The sequence below is a fragment of the Scyliorhinus canicula genome, chromosome 6 (genome assembly GCF_902713615.1).
Source record: "Scyliorhinus canicula chromosome 6, sScyCan1.1, whole genome shotgun sequence".
In the NCBI taxonomy this organism is placed as follows: Eukaryota; Metazoa; Chordata; class Chondrichthyes; order Carcharhiniformes; family Scyliorhinidae; genus Scyliorhinus; species Scyliorhinus canicula.
In genome coordinates, this window is record NC_052151.1 from 10,421,033 (window position 1) to 10,447,393 (window position 26,361).

At 48.6% G+C, this 26,361-nt stretch overlaps 1 protein-coding gene across 6 annotated transcripts in view; it reads left to right on the forward strand.

Moving 5' to 3' along the window:
• LOC119966976 (dynein heavy chain 8, axonemal-like) overlaps positions 1 to 26,361 on the forward strand; it is a 1,648,910-nt gene that overhangs the window by 965,433 nt on the left and 657,116 nt on the right. For all 6 annotated transcript variants that reach the window (XM_038798944.1, XM_038798946.1, XM_038798947.1 and 3 more), the window contains 2 exons: positions 5,269 to 5,371; positions 15,900 to 16,004. In XM_038798944.1, coding sequence (XP_038654872.1) covers positions 5,269 to 5,371; positions 15,900 to 16,004 — 208 coding nt within the window. The remainder of the gene's footprint in view (positions 1 to 5,268; positions 5,372 to 15,899; positions 16,005 to 26,361) is intronic.

Genomic DNA, 26,361 nt, shown 5'->3' on the forward strand with positions numbered 1-26,361 from the left:
GCATTAACTCCACTTGCGGGCATCCAGGAATGCCAGCATCAGAGGATGACAGGGCTTCTGGAACTCACTCCAGCAGGCACCCACAGGGAAGAGGATCATGTTGTGCACAATCTGGGCCTTCTACCCAGGAGACTCTGAGGGTGTCCAGCCAATCTGCGTCCTTTCTTCCTGTGACCGACAGACCTCCAGCTCTGCACACCGTGGAGGGTGGCACTACTTTACGTGATTCTTGAAAACAGGCTGGGGCCCTCAGGTTCCTGGCCAACCAGGGTCCGCCCACCAAGGTCATCTCAGGAAAATGGCATGACAGACAGCAGGCCACCTCCACCTCAGCTTTGGAGTATGGGAAAACACCTAGATGTAGTGAAAGATTTAGGAAGGTAAAGACATTTTAGTCACAGCGTGGATTCAGGTGATCCTAAAATAGCAAACATTGATGTAACCATCCTTATATTAAAAGTCACATTAAGCACTCACCTAGTGTCTCCCTACTCTCATTTCATTGTCGTCCCCCACGTCTGGGCCGAATGCCCAGCGACAGCACATCCTCCATCTACTTTCAGTGAGGATGTCAGCAGAACGGCTTCCCTTACACTGTCATGATGCAGTGATGCTGGTGAAATCCTGGTAATGAGGAAGCCACACCCCCTCCTACTGCAGCCCAATACCCCAGGCCAAAACCCAGACCATTCATCTGGGAAAGCCTGTTTTCAGCACTAGGGAGCCATTTGGCCTTGTGAGAACCACTCAACAATCTCGGAAGAGTCAGTATCAGCAGAGATGGGTTATTCCGAGTCTCAAAGGCCTGAGATCACACAGTTCTGTGGACGTTCCCGAACAGCCTTCCATCAGGCAGGAATCAGACATTTACAGGAGATATTTGAGGAGCAGTGTCATCATCATCCTCCAGCATCGTTTGGTTCTTAGGATCCGCACCCTGCCCACGAAAGGAACAATCACTCAACCTCTCTCGCTGGACCTGTGGAGAACTTACTGAGTCCACCATTTCCTCTCTCCATTGGTCTCTGTGGCAGGTAGTGGCGACCTGTGAACTCACCTCTGAAATCTCCCTCAGAGGTCAGGTCGCAAGGTTCACGTTACAAACTGCGACGGAATGACGTCACGTTGGTATAAAGGTCCTTCCTATTTATTCCCTTATTTCCCTTTCTTTACTTGATTATTGACATGCCACTTTAAGGCAAGCAGGAAGGATTCGGAAGGCTGTATTGGTTTAACCAGAAGCTGCAGACTGGCTGGCATCAGTGGCAGGGAGATGGATTGAGGCTCGGTTTGATTGATTGGTGATCAATGGATTGGCCCAAAAGGCTGTGCTCTTCCCTGTAACGGTTGGTGATTGGATCCTATTCTATTGGGATGTTTTTCAGAGTCCCAAGATCTGCGTTTGGTTTCAATTTAGATTCTGGCAGCACGGTGAAAGAAAGATCCAGCTAACTCCCTAAGAAAGACCACTGTGAGGGCTGACTCTCTCTCCAGATAGCCTCTGGATGCTGTTTTCCTGGAACTACAGAGGCACGAAGACAAACCGCAAACTGAAAGCACTGTTTGATGAGAAATAAGGTATCTTTCCAGGGAAAGCTGTGAATAATTCATTTCTAAACTACAGAGTACCGGGGTGAACAAATCAACAAAGAAAATCATTACAGGGTGAAAACCTGTAATACAAAGACTTTAATCTGCAAACTTGCTGTGAAGGAAACTGTGCCAAAGCCATAATCTGGAACAAAGACTCTTTCTTCCCTCCACTTATGATTTTTACCCCTTTCCACCCCTTTGTGTTTGGCTGCCTTGTGTGTGTATGTGTAGACGGTGGAGGAATGTTAAGGTGGCTATTAGTTATTAGCTTGTTGTTAACCAATTGTAATTACTGCGGATTTCATGATTGTGACTTTATTTATAACAGAAACTAACAGTAACCGTGTTTATATTTACAAACCTGGTGACTGTGATTATTGGGCAGCCAACGGCCAAAGACGTCAGGGACTGGATTTTCCATTGGCATATGCACAATGAATCTTACCATTTTCTTATAAATATACCACCACGCGAACCCGCCTCCCATCCATTGACTCTGTCTACACTTTGCGCTGTCTTGACAAGTGGGCAGCATAATCAAAAACCCCGCCCACTCAGGTTATTCTCTCTTCCAACCTCTTCCATTGGGCAGAAGATACAAAAATCTGAGAACACGCACCAATAGATTCAAAAACAGCTTCTTCCCCGCTGTTACCAAACTCCTGAATGGCCCTCTTATGCAATTAACTGATCTTTCTATGCTTCTTCTCAACAGCTGTAGCACTATATTGCATATGTTTCATCCGGTGTTTTATGTCCATGTATTTACATTGTGTATTTATAATATGTTCTATGTATTCATGTACGGAGTGATCTGCCTGAATTGTACGTAGAATGATACTTTTCACTCTATCTTGGTGACAATAAATAAAATAAAATAAAAAATAGTTCCACCGTCACCAATCTATCCTCATAACTGAAGTTTCTCATCTCTGAAACCATTCTTGTCAACTACTTCTGCACTCTCTCCAATATATTCACATCCTTCCTATAATGTGGTGCCCAGAAGTGTCTAACTAGTGTCTTGTGTAAGCTCAGCATAACTTCCTTGCTTTTGTACTCTATGCCCCGATTAATAAAGCCCAGAATACGATAAGCGTTCTTAATTTCTCTCTCCACCTTCAATGATATATACACATATGCACCCAGGTCCATCTGCTCTGCAGTCACTTAACAAATGTACCAATGTAACAAATTTTATTTTGTGTCTCCACATTCTTCCTGTCAAAATGAATCACCACTTACTTCTCCAGATTGAACTTCATCTGCCACCTACTTGCCTATGTATTTTTGAATTTCAAAACTGTCCTCCTCACATTATACAATGCTTACAAACTTTGGGTTATCAACAAACTTTGAAAATGTATCCTGTACATCAAGTCCTGGATCATTAATATATATCAGTAAAAGCAATAGTTCAATACCGACCCTGCAAATTCCACTACAAAGGCAGGGTTACCTGGAACCTGTATCTCAATGGATCTGTGAACACATTGAAGGAATACATTCAGTGAGCAATTCTTTCACAGTTTTTCCTCCATCTTAAAATCAACATGTGTGCACCATTTAATACGCACTGCAGCAACTCAAAAGAGTATTTCAACGGCACTTCCAAACCCACAAACTCTACACCCTCAAAAGTCAAGGGCAGCAAATGCATGGGAACTCCATCACCTGCAGATTCCCTCCAAGGCACACACAATTCTAACTTGGAAATACATCACCATTCCTTCACTGTAGCTCAGTCAAAATCCTCAGTCAAAACCCTCCCAAGCGAGACTGGGTGCCACCTGCACCTGAAATGAGTCAAGTTATGAGTCAAGAAGATAAAAGCAGCATCAACAGACCTCAAAGCCTTGGAAAAGGTGAAGCTCACCAGGTGCATGCCACTTATATACAGTCACAAAAGCAGTCACACTAATTTCTGACTGGCGCAGAACTTCATTTGGCAGATACCTTCATCCAGCAAGGTGGTTTTTTTAATGAGCATACATGACAGGTATGCCAGAACCCCTTATCCAATGTTTAAAGTCCTGAGAGCTGGATTTCAAAAGATCTTCCCAATGTCTGGAAACTACTTTTTGGCCTCATGTTATATTACGCTCACCCACCCGGCAGATTTTCTGCTGTTAATGGAACTGAAAGATTCCGTCCTTTGTTCTTTCTTAAAAACGAGAACAAAACTGTGCTTTAACGAGGAGAACAAAATATCACTGCTTTTATATTCTAGTCCCCTTTAATAAACCACATTCCATTTCTCTTCCTAATAGTTTGTTGTACCTGCATACAAATATTTTGTAACGTGTGTACCAAGACATCCAGATCCCTCTGTACGTCAGAGTTCTGCAATCTCTCTTCATTGAAATAATAAATAATAATTAAAAACCATAATTTACTATTTTTACAGCACAAAAGACTTTTGATAATAGAAGACACTTAAACATTAAATTAATTCTGCTATACTTTAGATATTATGCTATTAGATATTATAGGGTCTGGTTTAGCACTTTGGGCTAAACAGCTGGCTTGTAATGCAGAACATAGGAAAACATAGAGAAACAATTCACCTGAGGAAGGAGCAGTGCTCCAAAAGCTGGTGTTTGAAACAAACATGTTGGATTTTAACCTGGTGTTGTAAGACGTCTTACCATAGAAAAATACAGCACAGAACAGACCCTTTGGCCCACGATGTTGTGCCGAACTTTTGTCCAAGATTAAGAACAAATTAATCTACACCCCATCATTCTACTGTAATCCATGAACCTATCCAATAGCCTCTTGAAGGTCCCTAATGTTTCCGACTCAACTACTTCCACAGGCAGTGCATTCCATGCCCCCACTACTCTCTGGATAAAGAACCTACCTCTGACATCCCCCCTATATCTTCCACCATTCACCTTAAATTTATATCCCCTTGTAAGGTTTTGTTCCACCCGGGGGAAAAGTCTCTGACTGTTTACTCTATCTATTCCCCTGATCATCTTATAAACCTCTATCAAGTCGCCCCTCATCCTTCTCCGTTCTAATGAGAAAAGGCCTAGCACCCTCAACCTTTCCTCGTAAGACTTACTCTCCATTCCAGGCAACATCCTGGTAAATCTCCTTTTCCAAAGCTTCCACATCCTTACTAAAATGAGGCGACCAGAACTGCACACAGTACTCTAAATGTGGCCTTACCAAGGTTTTGTACAGCTGCATCATCACCTCACCGCTCTTAAACAATGCCATCAGCGTGGGTTCAGTTCCCGTACCAGCCTCCCCGAACAGGCCCTGGAATGTGGCGACTCGGGGCTTCACACAGTAATTTCATTGAAACCTACTTGTGACAATAAGCATTATTATTATTATGCTTACCATAGGGGCTGTTTCGCACGGCTAAATTGCTGGCTTTAAAGCAGACCAAGGCAGACCAGCAGCACGGTTCAATTCCCGTACCAGCCTCCTCGAACAGGCGCCGGAATGTGGCGACTAGGGGCTTTCACAGTAACTTCATTGAAGCCTACTTGTGACAATAAGCGATTTTCATTTCATTTCATATTCTCTAATTCTCCATTAGCAATTTACCAGAAATCTGAGATTAATTGTAATAAGGAAACCCATAACCACAGGAAAATTGGATTTAGGAAATTGGTATTAGAAATATATTGATGTGTTTTAACTTTCTTATTTTCACAGATATTTAGAAAAGAAAAGGTTGCTATTTCCAAGATTTTTCTTTGTATCAGATCCAACTTTACTGGAAATCCTTGGACAGGCCAGTGACTCACACACCATCCAGGTTTGTTTGAGTAACTTCTATGCAAATCTAAAAAACTGAGGAAACAAAAATAAAGTAGAAATGATTAATATTGTTATTGGGAACGCTTGAAGCTTCTTTATGATTATTCAGAAACAGAAGTATGAAACTTCGCAATTAGAATTCAACCTGCTGTATACAATCCTATTTGCCATTGTTCTGTATTTTAGATACCTATTTCTCATTATTATTGAATATGAATGTTTGGATCTGAACATGTGAACTCAAGAGGTTGAAAGTTATAATTCCACCACAGCAGAATCACAGAATTGTTACGCCACAGAAGGAGGCCAGGAGGCCTATCGTGTCAGATCTGTCTCTCCAAACAAACATTGTGACTTTGTCGCCCTGCTATTTGTCTTTCCCCCAGTACATTGTTTCTATTCAAATAATCACCTGATGCCTTCTTGAATGCGTCAATTGAACGTGCCTCTCCCACACTTCCAGGCAGTGCATTCCAAACCCAAATCACTCGTGTGAAAAAGATTTTTTATTTACATCACATTTGCATCTTTTGCAAATCACTTTCCATCTGTGCCCGCTTGTTAAATTAGGGGCATGTTATGGAACCAACTGTTGAGATGCTGCTGGTTACGGAACATATCTGTTAAGGAAATCTTTGCAGCCTTCTGTATGTAAACAGCAAGTCTTTATTAACTACTAATAATTAACTACTAGAACATGGGAGAATAGCTAGGTAGTTTTTGACCGGTGCAGATGCAATAGGTCAAAGGTCCTTTTCTGTGCTGTATGGCCCTATGATTTGTCATGATATATGTGGTGAATGTAATATATATGTTAATTCACACTGTCTTTGTAAGCGCAGTAGCGCTATCTTGCCACTAGGGGGAGTAGCGCTGGGAGCACTCAGGAACTTGTACTGGGCTCCACCCTTGGCTCCGCCCACAACTCCTCCCCCTAGTGCAGCTGTATAAATACCAATGTCCAGAGTCAGCCTGGGTCACTACGAGTTCATCGACAGGTAACAGGCTGGCTCTGAAGTAAGTCGATTAAAGCCTAGATTCACATTGGAAACACGTGTCTGGTGAATTGATGGTTCCATCAATTTAATCGACTTAAGAACAGTAAAGATCGATTATGGAATCGGCCCTCAAGCCCGGACGCCTGGAACTCAACCCGCAGGATGCAGAGGCTAAAGAAATCTTCTCCCACTGGATCCGGTGCTTCAAGGCCTATCCTGCCGAAGCGAGCACAGCCGAAACTACAGAGGACCAGAAGCTAGGTCTACTGCATGTGAGGGTGAGCCACAGAATCTCTACGCAACTAAACTCGGCCAGGTCATATACTGCGGCGCTAGCAGTTCTCGAAAACATGTATGTAAGGCCCATTAATGAAGTTTACGCTCGCCATGTGTTCACGACTCGCCATCAGCGGCCTATGTAATCACTTGCCGAATTCCTGAGAGAACTTAATAATTTGTCTAATGACTGTAATTACCAAGTGGTTACCGCGGCTGAACACAGGGAATTGGCGGTACGCGATGTTTTTGTGGCGGGCCTCAGGTTTAACTATGTGCACCAACGACTGCTGGAAAAGGGGGCCCAGGACTTAGAAACGAATGTGGAAGCTGCGACCACGATGGAGGTCTCCTTCCGCAGCTTTAACTTGTTCCCCGCGGACCCCGCGACCCAATCATGGGCTCACGACCAGCGACTCCCCCAGGCCTGTGCTAAGCGGCCGCCCAGCCACCATGCTGCCCCAGCCAGCCACTATGCTGCTCCAGCCAGCCACTTCTGCGGCCAGAATCAGCACCCGCGGCAGCACTGCCCGGCCCGCAACGCGACATGCAGCAGCTGCGGGCGAAAAGGGCATTACGCAAGAGTGTGCCTCGCAAAAAGGGCCCCAGCTTCCAACTCCCCAGCGACTCGCAGTAATCTCTCCCCTCACCCGCAGCCCCGCGGGGCCCGAAACGCTGCGGCCTATGCCCCGACTCCGCCACTTCCAGCCACGTGCGATCCGTGGGGCGGCCATCTTGGAAAACCTCCACCACGCGGCCAGCCACGTGCGACTCATGGGGGCCGCCATCTTGGACGCCATCTTCCTCGCCGCCCGACACGCGCGACTCATGTGGGCCGCCATCTTGGACGCCATCTTCCTTGCCGCCCGCCACGTGCGATCCACGGGCCCGATCAGCATCTCCGCGCTCGGACAACTCAGCGGAGGAATTCGAATTAGACTATGAACTCAGAGGGCAGTCATCACGGGGCCACTCCAGCACAGCTGATCAAGCCGCCAACTACCCACAACTCAGCGCGGTCACCCTGGACCAATCACGACCAAATAATCTACGAAACTCGATGGCAGAGGTCCATATCAACGGGTACAAAACGCCATGCCTCTTCGACTCTGGGAGCACAGAGAGCTTCATACATCCAGACCTGGTAAGACGCTGTTCGCTCCCCGTTTTCCCCGCACAGCAAACAATCGCGCTCGCTTCAGGCTCCCACTCGATCCAGATCCAGGGGCGCACCACCGCGACACTCACAATCCGAGGCGCTAGTTACTCGAAATTCAAGCTCTACGTTTTGCCCGAACTCTGCGCGCCACTCTTATCATTTTCATTTCATTTCATTAGGCCTAGACTTCCAATGCAACCTCAAGAGTCTCACCCTCAGCTTCGGAGGGCCCCTGCCCCCACTCACGATCTGCAGCCTCGCTACGCTGCGAATTCCCCCCACTCCTCCCTTTGCCAATCTCACTAAGGACTGTAAACCCATAGCCACTCGTAGCAGGCAGTATAGCCTGCAGGATAGGGTATTTGTCAGAGCAGAGGTCCGAAGGCTACTCAGCGAGGGGGTTATAGAGTCCAGCAATAGTCCCTGGAGAGCTCAGGTGGTGGTCGTTAAGACTGGGGGAAAATTCCGTATGGTGGTCGACTACAGTCATACTATAAATAGATTTACGCTCCTCGACGCGTATCCCCTCCCCAGGATTGCAGACATGGTAAACCAGATTGCCCAGTACTGGCTCTTTTCCACAGTGGATCTGAAGTCTGCATACCACCAGCTCCCAATCTGCCCAGAGGACCGCCACTACATGGCAGTCGAGGCCGATGGCCGCCTCTTCCATTTCCTCCGGGTCCCTTTCGGCGTCACTAATGGGGTCTCGGTGTTCCAACGAGTCATGGACCGAATGGTGGACCAGTACGGGCTACGGGCCACATTTCCGTACTTGGACAATGTCACCATCTGCGGCTATGACTAGCAGGACGACGACACCAACCTCCACCATTTTCTCCAGACGGCACGGAAGCTGAACCTTACGTACAACAAGGAGAAATGCGTTTTCCGCACATCCAGACTAGCCATCCTGGGCTATGCCGTGGAAAACGGAGTCCTGGGCCCCGACCCGGACTCTTAGAACTCCCTCCCCCTCATTGTCCCAAGGCCCTCAAACGGCGCTTGGGATTTTTTTCCTACTACGCCCAGTGGGTCCCTCAATATGCAGACAAAGCCCACCCACTCTTTAGGACCACACGATTTCCCCTGTCAGCCGAGGCACGCCAGGCCTTCGACGGTATCAAGGAGGACATCACCAAAGCGGCCATGCGGGCGGTGGATGAATCCACCCCATTTCAGGTAGAGAGCGACGCCTCAGAGGTAGCTCTTGCAGCCACGTTAAATCAGGCAGGGAGACCCTTTGCATTTTTCTCCCGTACCCTCTCCGCTTCAGAACTCCGACACTCTTCAGTCGAGAAAGAAGCACAAGCCATTGCGGAGGCTATCCGTTACTGGAGGCACTACCTCGCAGGTAGGAGGTTCACCCTCATCACCGACCAAAGATCGATTGCCTTCATGTTCGACAACTCGCAAAGGGCAAAATAAGATACGATAAAATTCTGAGGTGGGAGATCGAACTCTCCACCTACAATTACGATATCAAATATCGACCCGGGAAGCTCAACGAGCCTCCGGATGCCCTATCCCGCGGGACATGCGCCAGCGCGCAGATCGACCGATTAAAAGTCATCCACAATGACCTCTGCCACCCGGGGGTCACCCGGCTCGCCCACCACATTAGGGCCCGAAACCTGCCTTTCTCCAACGAGGAGGTAAAAGCGGTCACCAGGGACTGCCCGATCTGTGCGGAGTGCAAACCGCACTTCTATAGACCAGACAGGGCCCACCTGGTCAAGGCTTCCAGGCCCTTTGAACACCTCGCGATTGATTTCAAAGGGCCACCCCCCTCAACTAACAAGAACGTTTACTTCTTAAACATCGTAGACGAGTTCTCCCGTTTTCCATTCGCTATCCCATGCCCCGACATGACCTCCCACACAGTCATTAGGGCCCTGCATAGCATCTTCACCCTGTTTGGTTTCCCCAGCTACGTACACAGCGACCGGGGTTTGTCCTTCATGAGCGACGAACTGCGTCAGTACCTGCTCGAAAAGGGCATTGCCTCGAGCAGGACTACTAGCTACAACCCCAGGGGGAATGGGCAGGTGGAAAGGGAGAACGTGACAGTCTGGAAGACCGTCCTACTGACCCTCCGGTCTAGAAAGCTCCAAGTCTCCCAGTGGCAGGAAGTCCTCCCAGACGCGCTCCACGCTATTAGGGCCCTGTTGTGTACGGCGACCAACCAGACCCCTCACGAGAGGCTATTCATTTTTTCCAAGGGCACTACCACGGGGATCTCACTTCCGGCATGGCCGGGCCCCGTACTCCTGAGGAAACACGTCAGGGAGCACAAAACCGACCCCCTTGTTGAGAAGGTGCGCCTGCTCCACTCCAACCCCCAGTACGCATTCGTCGAGTTCCCTGACGGCCGTCAGGACACTGTATCCCTCTGGGATCTGGCACCCGCCGGATCCAGCACCCCCTCTACCCCCACAGAAGGATCTCTCACCCTACACCCCATGCTGCCGCCCCCTTGCGCTCCCAAGCCCATGAGCTCGCTCCACCAGTTCCGCGCCCCCGCGCCGGCCAGCCCCCAGCGCCCCCAGTCCCCGGTCGAACCAGGAGAGTATGAAGCTCGGATACAACCCTCCCTGGAGTCCGCCATCGTACCCCAGCACACTACACCCATCCAGCCACCGCAAGAGGCTGCAACCCCGGTGCTCCGCAGATCTCAGCGGACGATTCGACCGCCGGACAGACTGACTTTATAGACTAGACCACCACCCCCGCCGGACTTGATTTTTTTGAAGGGGGTGAATGTGGTGAATGTAATATATATGTTAATTCACACTGTCTTTGTAAGCGCAGTAGCGCTATCCTGCCACTAGGGGGAGTAGCGCTGGGAGCACTCAGGAACTTGTACTGGGCTCCACCCTTGGCTCCGCCCATGACTCCTCCCCCTAGTGCAGCTGTATAAATACCCATGTCCAGAGTCAGCCTGGGTCACTACGAGTTCATCGACAGGTAACAGGCTGGCTCTGAAGTAAGTCGATTAAAGCCTAGATTCACATTGGAAACACGTGTCTGGTGAATTGATGGTTCTATCAATATATAAATGCATTAAGGAACACAGTCAGGGAGCCGTGTCCATGTCTATGGTCTTGGTCATGTGCTTTTTTACAACAGTGTGTGACCAGTATTATACTCAGTCCCACATTTAACCTTGTATGTGCCTGACCTTGATACTTCAGCAGCAAGCGGAAAATGGGGCATGCATGTTGACTGAATTAGGTGGGAGCCAAAATGTGATTTTATACACAGCAGGAAGAGATACTGAGATTACGTCAGCAACATGTTTATGGCATTTTCTGCCTCATGCCACCTGTGGTGGGTTTTTGCTTGTAATGCATTGGTACACCATGAATACTCATTCACAGGAAACTTTATACATATTACTTCCAACTTCAAGATCAAAGCAGCTTTGAATAGGCACCAGGTTCACATTTTTTTTAAAGTGGCATGCACGACGTTGGCATTGCGCTGTTGTGTGAAACGTCAGCCGTTCTCTTTGTTTAACTCTGCAGCATAAACTAGGGAAACAGAATAGCAGCTTGCATGGACACTCAGGACCAGCAAGGATGAGTCATTGGTCTCATGGATGAGTTTTTGGATGGGGCTGGGATACTGAGGAGTGGAAGAGGGAAGGTCATAATGCCCTCACTGTTATGGTTGGTGTTTTTATTGTGGACATTGGAAGGAGTTGAAAATATCACTGCTGGTCAAGTCCATGGGTGGACACACATTCTCATCTCACTGTCTGCCTTCACACATTTCAATTTCTGGAAACCTGTAGCTCTCATACACCCAATATTCCTGCAGGTTTGTGTGCAGGAGGAGAGGATGCTGGTTAGAATGCAGCCATTCAGGGAAGGCACAGTACCTTTTACGATGAATTCATGACCACCAATGACAGCTTTCTATGTGTCTCTGATTCTCTATGTCAATTATTGGTTGAGGGAATGCTGGAAGAGAAGGTCTGCTGATATCCTGAGTGTGTCCGCCATATCTTTCACACAATTACACTAAACTCCCTTTTTAGGGTAGCAGCAGTCAGTCCTACTGAAGACAAATATAATGCACGGGGCAGGATCTCCATCCAGCGACAGCGGAATTGCAATTGGGCGGGGAATCAAGCTCTGCACGGGCATCCAATGGAGTGCTGGGGACAGGGGCGCAGTGCAGAACGCAGAGTGTCGGGGGTATAGAATCATAGAATTTACAGTGCAGAAGGAAGCCACTTGGCCCATCAAGTTTACACTGGCCCTTGGAAAGAGCACTCTACGCCTCCACCCTATCCCCGCAGCCCAGTAACCCCATCAAATCTTTTTGAACACTAAGGGCAATTTATCATGGCTAGTCCACCTACTTGCACCTCTTTGGACAGTGGGAGGAAACCGGAGCACCCGGAGGGAACCCACGCAGACACGGGGAGCACGTGCAGAGTCCGCACAGACAGTGATTCAAGCCGGAATCAAACCTGGGACCCTGGAGCTGTGAAGCAACTATGCTAGCCACTGTGCTACCCTGCTGCCAGTATGGCTGGGGTTCAGGGAGGGATTGGGAGGGGGGACATGCAATGGCATGGGCTGCAGTGTTAGCCATGGCCACTGTGTCGGTCGTTGGGCCTATATGGGCACAGGAGTACACACCATACTAACATGTCCGCCCAGTGGAAGGTTTCAGCCACTAGAATTTTAGACTTGGCTCAGGCTGACTTTCCCGTGATGAGACAGAGGCTGTCTACGGTAAATGGGGAAGATCTGTTAATGGGTCAAACGACTGAAGATCAATGGAGAATATTTGAAGAAGCATTTAATGAGATACAGAGCAAGTATGTACCCCTGAGAGGAAAAGGCTCCACTTCACAAAAAAGCAGCCTGACATCTGTCCTATATCTATCTCCCCTCAATTTAAAGCTATGTCCCCTCATGCTGGTCATCACCATCCGAGGAAAAAGGCTTTCATGTCCACCCTATCTAATCCTCTGATCATCTTGTATGCCTCAATTAAGTCACCTCTTAACCTTCTTCTCTCTAACGAAAACAGCCTCAAGTCCTTCAGCTTTTCCTCATAAGATCTTCCCTCCATACCAGGCAACATCCTTGTAAATCTCCTCTGTACCCTTTCCAATGCTTCCACATCCTTCCTACAATGTGGCGACCAGAACTGCACGCAATACTCCAAATGCCGCCACACCAGAGTTTTGTACAACTGCAACATGACCTCATGGCTCCGAAACTCAATTCCTCTACCAATAAAAGCTAACACACCGTACCCCTTCTTAACAACCCTCTCAACCTGGGTGGCAACTTTTAGGGATCTATGGACATGGTCACCGAGATCTCTGATCGTCCACACTACCAAGAATCTTACCATTTTCCCAGCACACTGTCTTCCTGTTATTCCTTCCAAAATGAATCACCTCACACTTTTCTGCATTAAACTCCATTTGCCACCTGTCAGCCCAGCTCTGCAGCTTATCTATGTCCCTCTGTAACTTGTAACATCCTTCTGCACTGTCCACAACTTCACCGACTTTAGTGTCATCTGCAAATTTACTCACCCATCCTTCTACGCCCTCCTCCAGGTAATTTATAAAAATGACAAACAGCAGCGGCCCCAAAACAGATCCTTGTGGTACACCACTAGTAACTGGACACCAGTCAGAACATTTCCCATCAATCACCACCCTTTGTCTTCTATCAGCTAGCCAATTTCTGATCCAAACTGCTAAATCACCCTGAATCCCATGCTTCCGTATTTTCTGCAATAGCCTACCGTGGGGAACCTTATCAAACGCTTTACTGAAATCCATATACACCACATCAACCGCTTTACCCTCATCCACCTGTTTGGTCACCTTCTCGAAGAACTCAATGAGGTTTGTGAGGCACGACCTACCCTTCACAAAACCATGTTGACTATCTCTAATCAAATTATTCCTTTCCAGATGATTATACATCCTATCTCTTATAAACCTTTCCTAGACTTTTCCCACAACAGAAGTAAGGCTCACTGGTCTATAGTTACCGGGATTATCTCTACTCCCCTTCTTGAACAAGGGGACAACATTTGCTATCCTCCAGTCTTCTGGCACTATTCCTGTAGACAAAGATGATTTAAAGATCAAAGCCAAAGGCTCAGCAATCTCCTCCCTAGCTTCCCAGAGAATCCTAGGATAAATCCCATCTGGCCCAGGGGATTTATCTATTTTCACACTTTCCAGAATCGATAACACCTCCTCATTATTAACCTCAAGCCCTTCTAGTCTAGACATGCCGTCTTCCCACATCCCCATCCCACATCACCACCTCCCACCGCACCCCTGCCTGCCCCCATCCCCACCACCTCGCAACCTGGCACACCCTCTGCACCAACCCAGCCCATCCCTCACACACTTCGGATAGAGGACCAAGGTAGATCAGAACTTCAGAGAACAGGTGTTTATTAGTGTCAGTGGGGCATTGGCCCCATCACCCCTCTCTCCCCAGGGTGCCCAATGGCTCCCGGGCCAGTCCTTGGTATGGGGCATGGTCGGAGCTCCGGGGGCTCCGCCATCACATGCCGCTACCAGTCCTGGAGGCCTGCTCTCATCTTGACCAGGGTCTCCTTGCTCGAGGCCATGGAGAACAGGGACTTTGCCACCTCCCTCCGGGACAGTACCACCTCCCTCTGGGACTGTGCCACGTCACTCAGTGATTTGATTTGATTTGATATATTGTCACATGTACCGAAGTACAGTGAAAAGTATTTTTCTGCAGCCGAGGGAACATACACAGTACGTATATAGTAGACACAAGAATAATCAACAGGGAACATTGACAAATGGTACATCGGCAAAACAGTGATTGGTTACAGTGCGGAACAAGGGGCCAAAGAAAGCAAACAAAGCAAATACATGAGCAGTGACTGTGCCATGTCCCTCTGTGAGAGTCTAAGGTCAGCCAGCGCTAGGCCAATGCACTCGACACCTGCAGCCCTGGCCTGTTGAGACTGGGCCATTCTCTGGAGCGCTGCAATAATATCCACGTGGCCCTGGGATATGTCTACCTGTGACATGGCTGCCCTACCCTATGCATCAGCCACCGCCTACACACTGCCGCTCAGGCCTTGGACGTCCTGACCCATTGCCATGACCATTACACCACAGGCAGGCTTTGTCTCCACATGACAGAGAGCCTTCTTGCAATTGTCATCATGTTGTTACTGTCCCTTTTAATCTACCAACAATACGTTAGCACAAAGTTGGACAAGAATCAGGCAAACCTAATTCTGACTCATTCCCCAATCTGTTTTCCCAAGTACTGCCTGAAAAATTAAAAGAAAAGGAAGTATTGCCTCTATGTGATATCTAGCTGAAGGGAATTCCATCAATAAGCATCTCAGGGAACCTGGGGTCATTTTCACCCTTAAATGCACCATATCGTTTCTGAAGGTGACATCTATCACCTAATGCAAAAGAGAGACAAAGTTCTGCAACAAGTTCCGAAAAAGCACCAAAGCTTTCTTGAAACTGCCACCCTCTGGAAGTAGTTTGTCTCTGAACCACCTGATACTACAGCAAGGTAGCTGAATGCACTGTCCATCACATTCCTTGGGTGCAATCAACCAAACAAATCATACAGAAAGTTGTGATGCAATGCTTTCAAACTCTTAGGACGTGATTTTAATGCATTTCATTGTGGAAGCTAACATCACGTAGTGTGTAAAATGGGTGGGAAATTGTTGTCCTTTTCCTGCCAAATAGTTCAGGTTTATATTGCAAAATGCAAACAGCATACAAACACTCTGGTGATGTCAGGGATGGGAAGCAATTGTCTTAAGAAAAGTCTTGACAAACTGGGGCTGCTTGCACTGGATGTTCAGGAGAACCTCCACAAAAATGTTTAATGTCCACATTCTGACCTGTGTATTTATTTGGCTTAGTTGTGAGATTCTGTGAACACTCAACTTTTCATTTTCACTGGGTTTCAGCACAGTGCCATGTGAACCCAATATGATTAAACACTGTAATTGTGACTGAATTGAATGTGATTGAGCTTTATTTCATCAAAGTGTTTTTACATTTTTTTCCAATTTTCTATATGCAGGCCCACTTAGCGGGAATATTCGACAATGTAAACAAAGTGGCTTTCCATCCAAAGGAATACGATCGCATGTTGGCTGTCATTTCCAGGGAAGGAGAACAAATTCACGTAATTATCAGTCACGGGATATGAGAGTCACTTGCACGGACAACACTTACTCTCCAGCCTTGATGAGCTTTGAGCAGGTGGTGTTGATCTGCCTCTTGAAATGCAACAGTGTGTGTGGCATAGGTGCACCTACGTACAGCAACGTGGAGATTTTGACCCAGTAACAGTGATATTACAGTTCCAATATAGGACAGTTTATGACTTGGAGAGAAACTTGCATATTTTCTTTTTATTTGTTTATTGTACGTGCCTGTCCCTAATTGGCCTTGAGGGACAGTTAAGAGTCAACCACATTGCTGTGGGTCTGGAGTCACATGTGGGCCAGACCAGGTAAGGACGGCAGACTACTATCCCTTAAGGACATTCGTGAACCGGATGGGTTTTTACGACAATTGATAATGGTTTCATGGTCGTCATTAGACTTTTAATTGCAGATTTTTATTGAATTCAAATTTCACCATCTGCAGTAGCCGGATTTGAACCTGGGACCCCAGAATACTCTGGGTCTCTGGATTACTAGTCCAGTGACAATATCACTACCTCCCCCTGTGGTACATTCCAAGTGACTGCTTTTCTTATTCTTCTTGGTGATGGAGACATCATAATTGATTTAATTTGGAACCATTTTGCAAGTGTATAATCCATATGGTTTCATGAATATTGGCATGTATGGCAATTGGATATTTTAGTATACAGATGGCAATGGAGACAGGAGTAAGCCATTCAGTCCTCAACCTGTTCCTCCATTCAATGACGTCATGGCTGACCTATGGCCTAACTCCAGTTTTTTAAAATTCGTACTTGGGATGTGGACGTCGCTGCTTGGGGTCAGCATTTGTTGTCCATCCCTAATTGCCCTTGAACTGAGTGGCTCGCTAGACCATTTCAATGGAGGGCAGTTCGGAGTCAACTCATCACTGTGTGGGTCTGGAGTCACATGTAGGCCAGACCGAGTAAGGACGGCAGATTTCCTACGCTGAAAGACGTTAGTGAGCCAAATGGGTTTTTACAACAATCTGCAATGGGCAACAGTTTCATTCAAGATTTTTTTTATTGAATTCAAATTTCACCATCTGCCATGGTGAGATTTGAACCCAGGTTCCCAGACCCTGGGTCTCTGGATTACTTCTCCAGTGACAATACCACCACATCACCACCTCCCTATATCCTTCAACATTTTTGGCTAACAAAGGTCTATCAATCTCAGTTTTCAAATGAGTAGCCTGGCATTAATTGCCATCTGCAGAAGTGAGTTCCAAACTTTTACCACAATTTGCATGTTAAATGTTTCCTAATTTCACTCTTAAATGTTAGCTTTAATTTTTAGACTATGTCCCGTCACCCCAGGCTCGATAGCCAGGAGAATAGTTTCAATCAGTCAACTCACCTTTTCCCTTTAATATCTTGAAAACTCTGATCAAAATTCTAAAGGTGGAATTGTCCAATCCCACCTTGGTGGGTTTGGTGGCGAGCGGGAGCAGAGAATCTAAAAAGAGCCAAAAGGTCAGAAAACTGCCATCATAAAATCCTGTTGCCAGTCTCCCAATGTGGATTAATGGCATGTCAGTTCAATCGTGCTGGACTGGCATTTAAATGTGGCGCCAGTACCTTCAAACTCAATAGTTACCGACGGATGAACATATTGCCTGTGCATAATCAATGAAGTGCATAATCAGGGGGCTGGTTTAGCACAGGGCTAAATAGCTGGCTTTTAAAGCAGACCAAAGCAGGCCAGCAGCATGGTTCAATTCCCGTACCAGCCTCCCGGAACAGGCGCCGGAATGTGGCGACTAGGGGCTTTTCATAGTAACTTCATTTGAAGCCTACTTGTGACAATAAGTGATTTTCATTTTCATTTCATGTCAAGTGCAGAACCTAGTGCGGGATCCTGCCATTCTGGCCAGCGGGAAAGGTGCTGGAGTCACTCGCCCTACACATGATCTCAAAATGAGAGAATGCCTCCCTAAATATCCCTACATATGGATGATCTAACAGAAAAGTTTCTCGTGTCATTTGTGGTGGCATTTACGGAGAGTTTCTCCCGACTCTGTCAGCGAGTTCCCCACCGCTATTTAACCACACTTAGTCGCTTTTTTGGGGTCTGGGGAGGTTTTACCCCAGTCAAACCCAGACTTGGCGTGATTTAATGGAAGGGTTTCTAAGTGTGGTAGCGAACATGAACTGCCGCGTGATTCCCGACGTTTGGCCAGGCAATGCCGTCACTGGTATCAAATGTTAATTGGACCACTTATCGAGGCTTCACGCCACAATTGATGGTCCCACCAGCTGATTTGCTGGGCCTGTGCCCGCCAGTTTCTGCTAACAAGGGAAAGCAGCACTTAAACTGATCCTGCAGAGCAAATCCCACACTGCTCACAGCCATGTCACCGAGGAGCCCACGATTCGGGGATGCTGACCTGGCCAGATTGTTAAGCGCGGTAAAGATCAGATGGGATGCCCTGTTCCCCCTCGGGTTTCAGAGGATTAGCCCCAGGACAAACAGTGCCGCCTGGGAATAAATGACAGCGACTGTCAGCTTGAGTATCGTCACCAGCAGGACCCGCACCCAGTGCCGTAAGAAGATCAACAACCTCCACCAGGCCGCCTGGGTGGGTTGGCACCCTTCCCCTAGCAACATACCGTGCCGCGGTCCACCCATGTCACCCCTATAAGGAACGGACACTGGAGATCGCGGGGATGACTGAAGACAGATCTATCATTGAAATAGACGTTGCTGTACGGCACAGAGGTGAGAATCCATCGGCCCCCACCCAGATAATCTGTCACGCGTGAGTTGTTAATGCAATACAGAATGATCATTCCCTCTCACAAATCGAATGTCACTTTTCCCACAGGATCTCCATCCGACGGTGCTGGCAAATCCTGGGGTGATTCTCACCTCACCCATCCACCTCCCATGAGAATACCTCAGAGTGGAGCTCCAAGGTACAGCTGTCATCCCCACCCTGCATCAACGCTGAGACACACACGTTGGTGAGCGACAGTAGTGGTCAGGCTTCTGGGGGACATTCTGGTGAACACCACACAGTGGATGATTCACAGCCCTAGCCAAGCTGTTCCAGTAAAGCTTTAACACTGGCATCTACCCAGCAATGTGGAAAATTATTCTGTACACAAGTCAATTCCCACCCTATCAGTCTACTCTCCATCTTCGGCAAAGTGATGGAAGGAGTCATTAACAGTGCCTATCAAGCGGTACTTACTTGCAATACGACACTCATGGATGCTTAGTTTGGATTCTGCCAGGCTCATTCAGCCCCCGACCTCATTACAGCCTTGGTTCAAACATGAAAAAAGAGCTGACTGCCAGAGGTGAGGCGAGAGTGACTGTCCTTGACAGTCTTTATTCCACCAAGTATGGCAGAAAGGAGCCACAGCAAAACTGGAGTCCATGGGAATCAGGGGGGAAACTCTCCGTTGGTCGGAGTCATTCCTGGCACATGGAAGTCAATCATCTCAGCTCCAGGACATCACTACAGGAACTTCTCAGGGTAGTGTCCTGGGCCCAACCACCTTCAGCTGCTTCATCAATGACCTGCCTTCCATTATTCATGATTCCTCAGACAATGAAGCAGTCTATGTCCAAATGCAGCAAGACTTGGACAATATCCAATATCCATTTGGGCTGACAAATGGCAAGTTACATTCGCGCCACATAAATGCCAGGCAATGACCATCTCTTACAAGAGAGGACCTAAGCAAGGCCCCATGACTCTCAATGGTATTACCATTGCTGAATCCCCCACGATCAACATCCTAGGGATTACCATTGATCAGAAACTGAACAGGACTAGCCACATTAATACTGTAGCTACCAGGGTAGGTCAAAGGCTTGGAATCCTACAGCGAGTAACTCACTTCATGACCCCCAAAGCCTGTGCACCATCTGCAAGGCACAAGTCAAGGGTGTAATGGAATACTCTCCACTTGCCTGGATGAGTGCAGCTCCAACAACACTCAAGGAACTCGAAACCATCCAGGACAAAGCAGCCCGCTTGATTGCTGCCCCTTCCACAAACATTCAAACCCTCCGCCACTGACGAACAGTGGCAGCCCTGTGCACCCATGATGCACTGCAGTAACTCAGCACGGTTCCTTCGACAGCACCTTCCAAACGCACGGCCACTACCGTCTAGAAGGACAAGCGCAGCAGATACCTGGGAACCCCACCACCTAGAGGTTCCACTCAAGTCACTCACCATGCTGATTGGAAATATAAAGCCTGTCTCTGGCTCGAAGTCCTGGAACTTCCTCCATAACAGCACAGTGGCTGTACCTCCACCTCAAGGATTGTAGCTGTTCAAGAAGGCAGCCCTTCTGAAGGGCACCGAGGGATGGGCAATAAATGCTGGCCTAACCAGCGACGCCCACATCCTTGAAATGATTTTTTTTTAAAATCTGATGGAGGCAAGAACGCCCAGGTGAGACAGCAGTCGGAGGTCTGCTCGATCCCAGAATCCAGCTAGGTCCCAGTCAGATGCTGAGTGCCTGTATCAGGATGCGGAGTCCCTGGATCAGATGTTGCTAGAAGGTCCGAGGTTCGATTCTCGGCTTGGGTCAATGTTTGTGCGGAGTCTGCATGTTCGTCCTGTGACTGCGTGGATTTCCTCCGGGTGCTCCGGTTTCCTCCCACAAGTTCCGAAAGACGTGCTTTTAGATAATTTTGACATTCTGAATTCTCCCTCAGTGTACCCGAACAGGTGCCGGAATGTGGCAACTCGGGGATTTTCAGAGTAACTTCATTGCAGTGTTAATGTAAGCCTACTTGTGACAATAAAGATTATTATTATGTCTGCACTGTGGTGTTGACATCCTTGGCGATGCTCCGCAGTAATTGGGATATGCTCTGAAGCACCTCATCAAGGTCCACCTGGGACTGGGACACGTTCCCCAGTGGCTGGGGGATGCTGTCAAGGTGCTCAGCCATGGCCGCCACTCACTGAGCCACACCTTAGACACTGCATTAAGCACCAGGCTCTCCACTGCAGTTGCCAGCGACATGTCCTGTGTCCGTCGCCTCTGGGACTCCTGCAATCGACTATGGGCCTGCTGGAGTGTTGCTAACATCCCTGTCTGAACATCAAGGAAGGCATGGTAGCACAGTGGTTATCACTGTTGCTTCACAGCTCCAAGATCCCAGGTTCGATTTCTGGCTTTGGTCATTATCTGTGCAGAGTCTGCTCGTTCTCGTGCCTATATGGGTTTCCTCCGGGTGCTCTGGTTTCCTCTCACAGTCCAAAGATGTGCAGGTTACGTGGATTTGCTGTGCAAAATTGCCCTTAGATGGAGTTACGGGAATAGGGTGGAGGTGTGGGGACAGGATGGAGGTGTGGGCTTAGGTAGAGTACTCTTTCCAAAGTCCGGTGCAGACTCAATAGCCGAATGGCCTCCTTCTGCACTGTAAATTCTATGATTCTATGATCATGGCCGCACCCTATTGTCTGCATCAGCTCCCCACCGCAATAATCACTCTGTAGTGTTATGGGCCAGATTTTTTAAAACTCTAAAGTGTATCGTAGAGTTCACCTGACCTGTAACTTCTTATGTTGAATTTAGCTACGGTGAGCTCAAGAGCTTACCCTTCCGGTGTGATTCAACAGTCTTCCCAGACACTTTAATCAAAATAAACTTCATTCTAAGAACTTAGTTAACATTTATATAAACACACAGCAAGAACTTTTATCAATTACAAACATAAAGACACCCCACAGCGACAGTAATCTATGTATAACACTTAATGAATTCTCCCTTAACTGTTCCAATTCAAAAACAAAATCCCATAAACCAAAAACTCTGTTTCTTTTTTTTTAATAAACAATTTTATTGAGGTAGTTTTTGGCTTTATAAACAGTTACAGACATCATCAGAAAGAAAGCAAAAAAAGGCAAAAATGTGCAAACATCCACGTACTTTCAATACTTCCACCGTAACATATTGCACAAGCCCGCTCCCCTCCCACCGGTACTACCCGCCATATTTTCCCTCCGACTCTACTCTACCCCCCCTCCCCCCCCTCCACCCTGCTGACGCTCACTCTCCCACAAAGAAGTCAATAAATGGTTGCCACCTCCGGGTGAACCCCTGCACAGATCCCCTCAAGGCGAACTTAATTTTTTCCATCCCCAGGAAACTCGACATGTCCGCAAGCCACCACTCAGTCTTCGGGGGCTTTGAGTCCCTCCACGCCAATAATATTCGTCGCCGGGCTATCAGGGAAGCAAAAGCCAAAACATCGGCCTCTTTCTCCCCCCGGACGCCCGGGTCTTCCGAAACCCCAAAAAAAGCCACCCCTGGACTCATCACCACCCTTGTTTTTAGCACCTGGGACATGACCCCCGCAAATCCCTCCCAGTACCCCCTCAGCTTAGGGCATGCCCAAAACATGTGAACATGGTTCGCTGGTCCTCCCGCGCACCTAGCGCAGTTGTCCTCGATCCCGAAAAATTTGCTCATCCGAGCCACCGTCATATGGGCCCGGAAAACGACCTTAAATTGGATCAGCCCGAGCCTGGCGCATGTCGCGGTCGAATTTACCCTACTCAGGGCCTCTGCCCACAGCCCATCCTCCATTTCCCCGCCTAGCTCCTCCTCCCATTTAAGTTTCAGTTCCTCTGTCTGGGACCCTTCCTCCCTCATGAGCACCTTATATGTACCCGAGACTCTGCCCTCCCCTTCTTCACTCCAGAGACTATTCTGTCGAGGATCCCCATTGGCGGGAGGCGTGGGAAAGATGGGACCTGTCCACGAACAAAGTCCCGCAACTATAGGTATCTAGGTATCTAAAATCATTTCCCCTTACCAACCCAAATTTCTCCTCCAAGCTCCTCAAACTCGCGAAGCTCCCTTCCAGGAACATATCACCCACCCTTCCCGCCCCCGCTCGCCGCCATACTCGGAATCCCCCATCCATACTGCCGGGGGCAAACCGATGGTTGTCGCAGATTGGCACCCAGACAGATGCCCCCATCTCCCCACATGCCTCCTCCACTGGCCCCATATCCGCAGGGTCGCCACCACTACCGGGCTGGTGGTGTACTTGGCCGGCGGCAGCGGTAGAGGAGCCGTGACCAGGGCTTCCAAGCTGGAGCCGCTGCACGAAGCTGCCTCCACCCGCTCCCAAATAGACCCCGTACCCACCATCCACTTCCTTATCATAGCGATGTTGGCCGCCCAGTAATAATTGATCAGACTCGGCAAAGCCAGCCCTCCCTCGCTGCGGTTCCTCTCCAACATCGCCTTCTTCACCCGCGGGGATTTTCCCACCCAGACAAAGCTCATGATCAGCCCGTTAACTCTTTTGAAGAAGGACTGTGGGATAAAGATCGGGAGGCACTGAAAAATAAACAAAAGTCGAGGGAGGATTGTCATCTTTACAGTCTGCACCCTCCCTGCCAGCGACAGCGGGAGTGCATCCCATCTCCGAAACTCTCCCTTCATTTGCTCCACCACCCTGGCCAAATTTGACTTATGCAGCCTGCCCCAGTCTCGTGCCACCTGGATTCGCAAATACCGGAAATTTTCCTCAACCAGCCTAAACGGTAGCCCTCTCAATCTGTTCTCCTGGCCCCTTGCCTGGACCACAAACATTTCACTCTTGACCGTATTTAATTTGTATCCTGAGAACTGGCCGAACTTCCTCAGCATTCCCAGTATAGTTCCCATCCCGGCCACTGGGTCCGACACGTACAGGAGCAGGTCGTCTGCATATAGAGAAACCCTGTGTTCAACCCCGCCCCTCACCATCCCCTTCCAACCCTCTGCGGCTCTCAGCGCCATCGCCAGCGGCTCTATGGCCAGCGCAAACAGCAGCGGGGACAGCGGGCAGCCCTGTCTGGTCCCTCGGCACAACCTAAAGTACTCCGACACTTCTCTGTTGGTCCTGACGCTGGCCCTCGGGGCCTGATATAATAATTTGATCCAATCCACCAATCCCTCCCCGAACCCAAACCGTCCAAGCACCTCCCATAGATAGTCCCACTCCACCCGGTCAAAGGCCTTCTCGGCGTCCATTGCCACCACTACCTCCACCTCCCTACCCGCCGGGGGCATCATTATCACATTGAGTAATCTCCTCAGGTTGGCCGCCAGCTGCCTACCATTCACGAACCCAGTTTGATCCTCCCCAATCACCTCCGGTACACAGTCCTCCATTCTACCCGCCAGTACCTTTGCCAGGAGCTTGGCGTCTACATTAATCAGGGAGATTGGCCTGTAGGACCCGCACGCCTCCGGGTCTTTACCCCGCTTCAATATCAGAGATATGGTGGCTTGTGACATTGTCGGCGGCAGGGTCCCTCTGTCCCTTGCCTCATTGAAAACCCTCGCCAAGACCAGGCCCACCAGCTCAGAGAACTTCCTATAAAACTCTACTGGGTATCCATCCGGCCCCGGGGACTTCCCCGACTGCATAGCCTTAAGGCCCCCCAATACCTCCTCTACTCTAATCGGGGCCCCCAGCTCTTCCACTCGCCCCCCACCAACTGTTGGGAATGTTAACCCGTCCAGAAACCTCCGGTTCTTCCGGCGGCTCCGAAGTATACAGCTTACGATAGAAGTCCCGGAATACCCTGTTCAATTCTGCCGGTTCCTCCACTTTGCGCCCCCCCTCGTCCCTCACTCTACCTATTTCCCTGGCCGCCCCCCTCCTCCGGAGTTGCTGCGCTAACAGTCTGCTAGCCTTTTCCCCATGCTCGTACACCACTCCCCTCGCCTTCCTAAGCTGTTCCACGGCCCTGCTCGTGGACAGTTGGTGGGGGGGCACTAGCACTTTTCCAGGAGACACATCCGGAGTGAGACTCATCCAGAGTGGGGATTGAAACTTGGTAATTTGGTGCAGTGAGGTAATTCGGTGCAGAGTGTGAGGAGGTGCTTTTTAACCCTGGTAAGTGATTGGTAAGTAGTCTCTCTTTTACTTTTCATTGTCTAATTTATTTATTTTTATTTTGAAATTCTAGTTGTTTAAGTTTACCAAGGGTTTAAAACATGGCAGGAGATCCCAGACCCGTGTCATGCTCCTCGTGTGCGATGTGGGAGCTCAGGGACACGTCCACTGTCCCTGGCTCCTTCACGTGCAAGAAGTGTGTTCAGTTGCAGCTCTTGTTAGACCGCTTGACGGCTCTGGAGCTGCGGATGGACTCACTTTGGAGCATCCACGATGCTGAGGAGGTCGTGGATAGCACGTTTAGCGAGTTGGTCACACCGCAGGTGAACGTTACTGAGGGAGATAGAAAATGGGTGACCAAAAGAAAGAGCAAGAGTAGGAAGGCAGTGCAGGTGTCCCCTGCGGTCATCTCCCTGCAAAACAGATATACCGCTTTGAATACTGTTGAGGGAGATGGCTCACCAGGGGAAGGCAGCAGCAGCCAGGTTCATGGCACCGTGGCTGGCTCTGCTGCACAGCAGGGCAGGAAGAAAAATGGCAGGGCTATAGTGATAGGGGACTCGATCGTAAGGGGAATAGACAGGCGGTTCTGTGGACGTAATCGAGACTCCAGGATGGTATGTTGCCTCCCTGGTGCAAGGGTCAAGGATGTCTCGGAGAGGCTGCAGGACATTCTGGGGGGGGGGGGGGGGGGGGGGGGGGTTGGGGAGAGTGAACAGCCAGCTGTCGTGGTGCACAGAGGCACCAACGATATAGGTAAAAAAACGGGATGAGGTCCTACAAGCGGAATTCAGGGAGTTAGGAGTTAAACTAAAAAGTAGGACCTCAAAGGTAGTAATCTCAGGATTGCTACCAGTGTCACGAGCTAGTCAGAGTAGGAATGTCAGGATAGATAGGATGAATGCATGGCTCGACAGATGGTGCAAGAGGGAGGGATTCAAATTCCTGGGGCATTGGGACCGGTTCTGGGGGAGGTGGGACCAGTACAAACCGGACGGTCTGCACCTGGGCAGGACTGGAACCGATGTCCTAGGGGGGGGGTGTTTTCTAGAGCTGTTGGGGAGGGTTTAAACTAATGTGGCAGGGGGATGGGAACCAATGCAGGAAGCTGGAAGGTAGTAAAACAGGGACAGAAGCAAAAGGAAGTAAGGGAAAAATTGCAAGGCAGAGAAGACATAGTCAAAAATCTAAAAGGGCGACAGTACAAGGTACAGTGACTGAGGGGAGCTCAGTGAATAGGCCCAGTAATAACAAAAGGAATAAAACTGGAGATGTTAAGATTCAAAACAGAGGTAAAAAAACCAACATAAGTGTACTTTACCTGAATGCTCGTAGTATTCGGAATAAAGTAAATGAGTTGATGGCACAAATCATCGTAAATGACTATGATTTAGTGGCCATTACTGAAACATGGTTAAAGGATGGTCACGACTGGGAGTTAAATATCCGAGGCTA